At 46.4% G+C, this 8,182-nt stretch overlaps 2 protein-coding genes across 2 annotated transcripts; both read left to right on the top strand.

Moving 5' to 3' along the window:
- The first annotated feature begins 618 nt into the window (after positions 1–618).
- On the top strand, positions 619–1,543 carry LOC127304605 (outer envelope pore protein 16-2, chloroplastic). Its single transcript, XM_051335244.2, has 4 exons — positions 619–897; positions 998–1,063; positions 1,164–1,231; positions 1,336–1,543. Exons 1-4 carry the CDS (start codon positions 657–659, stop codon positions 1,477–1,479), a joined length of 519 nt encoding a protein of 172 aa, XP_051191204.1. The 5' UTR covers positions 619–656; the 3' UTR covers positions 1,480–1,543.
- Positions 1,544–5,215: 3,672 nt separating this feature from the next.
- On the top strand, positions 5,216–7,577 carry LOC127299087 (protein DETOXIFICATION 16-like). Its single transcript, XM_051328983.2, has 8 exons — positions 5,216–5,500; positions 5,611–6,155; positions 6,251–6,337; positions 6,438–6,494; positions 6,589–6,827; positions 6,929–7,047; positions 7,140–7,226; positions 7,339–7,577. Exons 1-8 carry the CDS (start codon positions 5,234–5,236, stop codon positions 7,390–7,392), a joined length of 1,455 nt encoding a protein of 484 aa, XP_051184943.1. The 5' UTR covers positions 5,216–5,233; the 3' UTR covers positions 7,393–7,577.
- The last annotated feature ends 605 nt before the right edge of the window (positions 7,578–8,182 follow it).

Below are 8,182 nucleotides of genomic sequence, written 5' to 3'. Positions count from 1 at the left end.
CATATGATTGGCCTGCTCCTGATACCAATTTGTATTTGCTGAATTTTTTTATGTTTTTTTTATCTTTTTGGTGGATTAAAAATATTTTAGTGCAAATTAACTACAGAAAACAGAGAAGATATTTCTTAAAATTGTAGGGACGAAATAAAAGTACCTCTAACTTTGGAATATAGAAAGATGGATATACTCGGTTTTTTTTTATTTTGCACCAGCTCACGTGCACGCTTGTAGTGACAGAAGCCGCAGAAGAAACGCTACCGAAAACCCAAGAAAATCCGATCGATTCTTTTTGAGTTAGACGAATCGAGCCTCCTGGGAAAGAAAAAGATAGAGCGTCGTGGCTCGGTCGAGGTGGCTCCGTCGCCTCGTTCGTTCTCTTCTGCCACGCGCCCCTCTACGCGCGGGCAGAAGGTTCAGGAAGGCTCTGCCGCCTGCCGCCATGACACGCCACGACTGGGGACACGTTGCCGCGCCGGCCCCGGCACGTGTTACGCTCCCCCACGGGCGGCGGGCCTCCCCCGCTCTGCCCATAAACACCGAGGCCGCTCGCCGCTTCTCCAGGTACTTGTGCTGTTCTTGCTGTTCTTCTTCTTCTGTCCAGTCACTAGTACCATTCCACAACCACGGCGAGCAAGCAGAACGAAGGAGGGATCGAGATGAGCAGGCTGGACGCGCGGACGCTCAAGGAGGAGGTGGCCAGCATGGACCGGCGCCCGCTCCTGGACCTCGGCCACCCGCTCCTCAACCGCGTCACCGACAGCTTCATCCGCGCCGCCGGGGTCGGCGCCGCCAGGGCCGTCTCCAAGGAGGCCTACTTCGTCACCGTCGAAGGGCTCGGGGGAGACAACACCGGGCTGGACAACGTCAAGAGGAACACCCATTTCTCCAGCGCCAGAGGTAAGAAAAATGCTGGCATGATGTTCATCGTTCAAGCGATTCATGCCTGTTTGTGTTAAGACCGAGCTGACGGCAACGGCATTGGCTTCTTCCGTCGCAGGGGATGATGGCCAGAAGTCGCTCGATGCGGTGGTGAAATCGGCCGGCAAGGAGGCCATTCAGTGGGGTGAGTACCAAGTCCTAGATCAAAAATCATTTTAGCATCTTGTGGTGTGCTTCAAACAAGAAGATCGATCTGACCTTATCTGACCTTGTTCTCATGACAGGACTGGCGGCCGGAGTGTACTCTGGGGTGACGTACGGCCTGAGAGAGGCCAGGGGATGCCATGACTGGGTCGGTGCCTTTCTTCAGTTTATCTACCTGCTGTTCCTTCTCATCAGATTAGCTTCAGACTTTTCGCCCGCAACTGGTTTGCTAATTTGTATTTCCTGCTGCAGAAGAACAGCGCCATTGCAGGGGCGCTCGCCGGAGCGGCGGTGGCGCTCACCGGGGACACCGGGCATGCCGACCACGTCGTCCACTTCGCCATCACCGGAGCAGCGCTCTCAAGCGCGGCGACCATGCTCTCCGGCATATTCTGAGCCGCGTACCGTGTCTAAGAATTTAGAGCAAGGTTTTAGCTGCTGGGAGCTATGACAAATATGTTTCCTTCGATGTACCTCTGCAGTTCAGTTTGCGCCTCATCCGCTAGTAGCTATCGGACTAAGCGATTTGAAATTTCCAATGTAATGTTAACTTTCTTTCATGTGTCCTGTGCCACTTCAGAATGCGGATTAGTTTGATATCACAATATCGTTCTTAAGTTCTTGTGATTTGTTAAAACATTCGTGGATACAGCGTGGTATGCTTGCTGGGTTGGTCCAGAATAATTCATACTAGTTCTTTTTTGGCAAGAACAATTCGTAGATTTTTGTTTCAAGAGATCCACTCATTACCATCAGACAGAAAATACAGACAACACGAAATCTCTTGCTGAAGTAAAGAAGGGGGGTCGCCGCGGAAATGCATTCCCCGCTGCTCAAAACATATGAAAAAAAGTTTAGGACACATCTAGACATTCTATGTCCACAAAATAATAATTTTTGTGACTTGTCTAGAAGAGATAATTCTCAAAAAAGCTTCTCATACTTCTCAAAACTTTTGTTTACGTTTTCTTACACAACCCAAAAAAATATTTTTTTCTTACAAATCATGTGTGCTAGCATGTTCTTTCGTCATTTTTGTGCATCCCAAAGTATAATGTATTTTTAGTTGAAATTTTACAACATTTTTCGTATCAAGATTTTTCAGATTTTTTTGGTAACTTTAAAATGTTATTTCTGATTTTCTTTTAAAAAAGACGAGTTATGTGTAACTCCAGCTAAAAATCCACTCCAAATTGTCACCATTTCTAGAAATAATTCCTAGACTTCAACAATTGGGCATGCACTAACATCAAGCACTAGCGTTGTCATCAGCTTCAAGTTGATCATCACCTTGTGAGAAATATCCTTTAGACAATAGGAACTTATATCAAGAACCGGCATTCATTAGCTCCAAGACGAAGGCCAGTGGAAATTAGCTCCAAGACAAAGGCCATTGGAAATAGTTCTTTTACCTTTAATAGTGCAATTGATTTATCATGAGCGGAAGTAGCAGGATCAACACCAAAAATCCACTATTTAACATGAAAGCATATGCTCATGCTACCCGATAAAAATTGAAAAAAATTGAAACGTATATGTTAACATTATGTGTTCACGCCATTCACGGAAAACTGGCATTTTTTATGTTCTGTGTAAAATATGAAGAAATATCTAAGCAACAAAAATTTTCTTTTTTGCACATGACACCTAACAACAGTTCCGCAAAACTGACATTTTTAATGTTTTGCGTAAAGTATGAAAAAATATCTAAGCAACAAAATTTGTCTTTTTTGCGCACAACACCTAACACATACTATGTCAAGAGACGTACATGTCGATTTTTTTATTCAATTTTTTAAAACTTTTAAACTGCCTTTTAAATTGATTTTAAAAACTAAAAACATATGCTTCCATGTACCAAAACTACTCGTCCAATCAACATCCATTTTTAAGGCCCTACTACGAACGTTATCAGCATCTAAGAAGGCAAAAAAAAATGCGAGTTCAGATTAGTACTTATCATATCCCTAGCTTCGGCTTGATTCTTTGCTCTGTCTTTCACTCTGATATGAGCATTGGATTGATTACAGAGCTTATTTTCGAAATCTACATCCCAGAATCAGCCTCCCTCTCTCCTATCACAACATCTTAAGCAACTTGATAAGCGGAAACTTCATTGTTCTGTTGAGTGCATTCAACTTTAAGTTGTGATCTAGTAGTAACAAGCATTACATTAGCACTGTGTTTATGTTCTAGGAATGGAGCAACAAGACCTAGAATTTCACCTTAGATAAAATCCCTAGAATTATCAACAATATTCATGCCGACATCGCTATCTATGTCACTATTGCCATAGTTTACCATTTCTTTAGGATCTCATTCACCTTGATCTGCAGCGGCACCATCAGCCTCCTCAATCATAGGATCCATCATGTATTTATACTTTTTTCTGATGCATAAGGTATCTATCACTTGCACTTTTTGCGATTTTTTCAAATTCTCTGAACCTAGGATCAGCGTCATGAATGATTGGGGCCTCCACATCACCAACATTATCTGACGCAAGTGCATATACTACCTCCATGCGGACATCGCGCAGATGCAAAGCAGTAGCAACATGAGGTAGGGAACTAATATCAACAGCATTATTGGCACAACTTCTTTGTCTTTACCAGCATCAGCAAGATTTTTTTTTTCCGATAAAGTCAGCAAGAATTTTTTACCCTCCCCAATACCAACCGAGTGTTGATTGCGTTGATTCCCACCAATATTTCCATTGACTCTAGCTGGAGGCCTAGAGCTGATCTAAGTTCAGATTTGTCACCTACAACTGCACCACTATCAGATCTTTGCCTTTTGGAATAGTTCTAATGAACACCACGCTCGAAATTACAAGCAGTTATAGAAGCTTGCAACGTTGGTATTTGGCTCAGACAACTCTCTAGTAAACTTACATTCATAAAAGATTCTTAATGGCATCAATCCTAGAATTTTGAACCAAGGTAGCATCCTCGCAGCCAATCTTCTCCTTGATGTAGGCAAAATTTCTCAAACAGTTTTTTGCAAGTGCCAAAAAACATGCTAGCAACATAGAAAGCATTGGATATATTTCTATACTTCAATGGAATGCCTTTGATACTGAACCAAGCCTCATCTAAGAAAGAAAAGGGCTCGATGTCACTAGACCACTTCTTAAATTTAATAATAGCATTAGTCGCATTTTTTATGATTTTTTTACAAAATGAGCCACCTCTTTAATGCACTTTGCATTTGGAAATCTGGTCATAACCCGAGTTTCAGAGAAGATCTTCTCATAGAACCTCCACTTTATATTTATCGAATCAGCGTAGACCTGAAATTTATGTTCTATGTCCCTAGAAGTAACCTCGCCATGGTTTACTATGATTTGAGCATGGTTCACCTGCTCAAGCGGTTACAGATCAGATTAAACTTCGGTGGTCACATAAAAATCCTGATCAAAATCAGAGCTACCAAAGAAAGGAACTACATATTCCCATGCATTGGCTGGCCGTCATGGGGACCATCCCTGGCCATGGCTTGGCCTTCTCAGAAATTTTTTAGGGCAAACAATCCATTTTGTTGCAGTGGTCCATCAGTGTATGCCCCGCGTTGAAGCTCTAGACCGGTCTTTGTTATAGATGACGTTCCGCCGTTGCTTCCATGGGTATCTATCCTGGCAAACACTGACTATGGTAAAGGATATGGTAATAGAAACATGGTAAAGGATATGGTAATAGAAATATCCGATCCGATCCGATCCGTTTACATCCCAACACCCATTACTTTTTGCACAAAATAAAACCTATATGACCAGGCTCAAGGCCCAGCTCAACGCGCATCAGGCACAGACTGGGGTCCATCTATAAAGCCCATGAGGCACCCCACAAAAAAAAAAGGCAAGCCGACGCACCACGTAGGCACGTACGTCGCGCCTTTGCCTAGGTCTGGGCTTGGGCGAAGGCGGCGGCGGCCGGCGGCCGTAGGTCAGTAGGTGTCCTCACGCGTGTGCATTAAATTCAACAAGATTCCTTACGGCAGCCGATCAATCTACGAACCCCAACTCCAAGACTCGAAGCCGCCAATGATCTAGCTTAACGCGCGCCTAGCGATCCAATGATCTAGCTTAACGCCTTCCCATAAAAAGCCCTCCTTCCCGTCCGTCCCAATTTGGGCACCACTCGTGGCAGGGATGGACGGCAAGCCTGGCGCGGCCGCCGTCCACGAGGCGCTGCTCGCTTCGCCGGCGGCAGCGGCGAAGGACGATGGAGGGGAAGGCCTCGCCGCGGCGGAGGTGAAGCGGCTCGTGCGGCTCGGCGGGCCGATCGTCCTGAGCTGCATCCTCCAGAACCTCGTCAACATGGTCTCCGTCATGGTCGTCGGCCACCTCGGCGAGCTGCCCCTCGCCGGCGCCTCCCTCGCCGCCTCCCTTGCCAACGTCACCGGTTACAGTCTCCTCGTACGTGCCACATCCTCCTCATATATGATTTTTTCTTGATCAGCTCGGGAACGAGTAATCAATCTATCATATATATATCTCATGGCGTCGTCGTGGATTTCAATGTGCAGGCCGGCATGGCGACGGCGCTGGACACGCTGTGCGGGCAGGCGTACGGCGCGGGGCGGTACCACCGCCTGGGCGCCTACAAGCAGCGCGCCATGGTGGTGCTCTCGCTCGCCTGCGTCCCCATCGCCCTCATCTGGGCCAACACCACCAAGATCCTACTTTTCCTCGGCCAGGACCCGGCCATCGCGGCGGAGGCCGGCGACTACGCGCGGTGGATGATCCCGTCCCTCGCCGCGTACGTGCCGCTGCAGTGCCACATCCGCTTCCTGCAGGCGCAGGGCGTCGTCCTGCCCGTGACCGCCAGCTCCGGCGCCACCGCGCTGTTCCACCCGCTCGTCTGCTGGCTGCTTGTCTACAAGGCCGGCATGGGGAGCAAGGGCGCCGCGCTCAGCAACGCCGTCTCCTACGGCGTCAACCTCGTCATACTGGCCATGTACGTCAGGCTGTCGAGCGCCTGTAAGGACACCTGGAGCGGCTTCTCCCGGGAGGCCTTCAAGGAGCTGCGCCAGTTCACCGAGCTCGCCATGCCCTCCGCCATGATGATCTGGTTCGTACAATGGAAAAGGAAATACTCCTAATTCTTTTGATGAACTGTCCTGGTATGGCTGATAAAATTTGGTAATGTTTAAATTCTTTGTGCAGCTTGGAGTGGTGGTCGTTTGAAATCCTTGTGCTCCTCTCTGGACTCCTGCCAAATCCTCAGCTGGAGACATCGGTGTTGTCAATATGGTAAGAAAACTGTTCTAAATCACCATGCCATGTGTGCTGTTAATATGGTAAGTAAGAAAATTATTCTCGGTGTTGCTTAACTGTTCCACTGTACGTGCAGCCTCAACACAGGCGCTCTGCTCTACATGGTACCACTTGGCCTCTCTTCTTCCATAAGGCAAGTTCAGTTATCATTCAACCCTCAACACAAAAAATGTACCACAATCTTGGTAATTTACTTCTCAGCTGATTTCTTGTTGATCCGTACTTAGCACGCGCGTCTCGAACGAACTTGGTGCCGGGCAGCCTCAGGCAGCGAAACTAGCGATGCGGGTTGTCATGTACATGGCGTTATCCGAAGGACTGGTGATAGCCTTGACCATGATCTTGCTACGAAACGTCTGGGGGCACCTTTACAGCGACGAGCAGGAAGTGGTTACCTACATTTCCAGGATGCTGCCGGTCCTCGGGATATCTTTCTTCATTGATGGACTTCACAGCTCTCTTTCAGGTTGGTGAACTTCAGTCCATCCAATGCTGAATCTCCAACTACATAACGAGTGCAGAAAACATAAGCTAATCGATCTGTGCTTGCTTGATTGAACTTTGAAGGCGTGCTTACGGGGAGCGGCAAGCAGAATATCGGCGCAGCCGTGAACCTCGGCGCGTTCTACCTACTGGGAATTCCGATGGCTGTGCTGCTTGCATTCGTCTTCCACCTGAATGGAATGGTAAAGAACGTTACTCCTACTGTAATATTTACTGAGGCTGGTTGCCCATTGATTGAATTTCTATCTATCTCTGAAATGTGAAACTGGTGTAGGGTCTCTGGCTTGGCATCGTCTGCGGCAGCTTCACCAAATTGGCGCTGCTGGTATTTATCGCCTGGTGTATAGATTGGGAAAAGGAGGTAAATGATATAGCATACCTACTGCCAACTACTGCCAAACTGGCATTGAACTTCAGCTGTTCAGCTGTTCACTCTGGAGCTGACAATGTAACAATGCAACTTTCCATTGCAGGCAGAAAAGGCAAACGACAGGGTCTTCAGCGCATCTTTTCGCCTAGTAGCATGAAGCATCCATCTTTTCTCCTAGTAGCATCAAGCAGACAGGTTAATTAATAGGATGCCTGATTGGACTGTACACTATAGCACTTGAGCCTTGAACCATTGATAAGCATTCAGAAAGGACTTACATATATATATGGTCCTTAATTTCCTCTAGTGGACTGCAGAGCTGCCTGCTTTCAAGGCTTGATATGTACTTGGAGCCAAGTCGATGGATGTATGATACTAGGTAGATCATGATGAGATCGGCGAGCCTGATCCAGCAATTTTGGGCATTTTAGTAGTATGTTTTTGCCTGATTGATTTTGGCGGACAATGTATAATTGAGCTCTTGTTAGTGTGCCCAGCTATTGTCTGAAGCATATGGAGTCGCTAAATATATTCTGTTCTCTGAAATTTGTAGATTCGTTTATAACAGATTATAGTCTAAACATAGACCACTGCTCAGAAAAATAGCTCCAGATATCACATAATCAAACAAACTCGTCAAGTGGAAGTGCAAGCGAAGCGCAGGCACACAATGTGAATGTAGGTACATGTAGGGTTGCAGAAGCGGCGCCGCTTCATCCCGCATGAAACAGTGCAAATTACACTACAAACTTTAATACTGCATCTAACTGCTATGCTATTCGGACAAGAAATCAGCCCCGCAAAATCTGCCGCTTGCAGCCCTCGAACGCATCTAGAAAGAACATGGCTGTCACAGTGTCACGACGGTACTGTAGCTGCACTATATTTCCGTATATAATCAGTAAAGTTACAATCTATATAATCAGTAAATCTACAATCTGCACCAA

Source organism: Lolium perenne, chromosome 5 (assembly GCF_019359855.2).
Source record: "Lolium perenne isolate Kyuss_39 chromosome 5, Kyuss_2.0, whole genome shotgun sequence".
Lineage (NCBI taxonomy): Eukaryota > Viridiplantae > Streptophyta > Magnoliopsida > Poales > Poaceae > Lolium > Lolium perenne.
This window is presented reverse-complemented; position numbering and strand designations above follow the sequence as displayed.

Bases quoted from the DNA above. Each gene is read 5' to 3' on its own strand.
- LOC127304605 (XM_051335244.2), top strand. From the start codon at position 657: ATGAGCAGGCTGGACGCGCGGACGCTCAAGGAGGAGGTGGCCAGCATG. The intron at 898-997 runs GTAAGAAAAATG...CTTCCGTCGCAG, and splicing joins CCATTTCTCCAGCGCCAGAG to GGGATGATGGCCAGAAGTCG. The intron at 1,232-1,335 runs GTCGGTGCCTTT...TTCCTGCTGCAG, and splicing joins CCAGGGGATGCCATGACTGG to AAGAACAGCGCCATTGCAGG.
- LOC127299087 (XM_051328983.2), top strand. From the start codon at position 5,234: ATGGACGGCAAGCCTGGCGCGGCCGCCGTCCACGAGGCGCTGCTCGCT. The intron at 5,501-5,610 runs GTACGTGCCACA...TTCAATGTGCAG, and splicing joins TCACCGGTTACAGTCTCCTC to GCCGGCATGGCGACGGCGCT. The intron at 6,156-6,250 runs GTTCGTACAATG...TTCTTTGTGCAG, and splicing joins CCCTCCGCCATGATGATCTG to CTTGGAGTGGTGGTCGTTTG.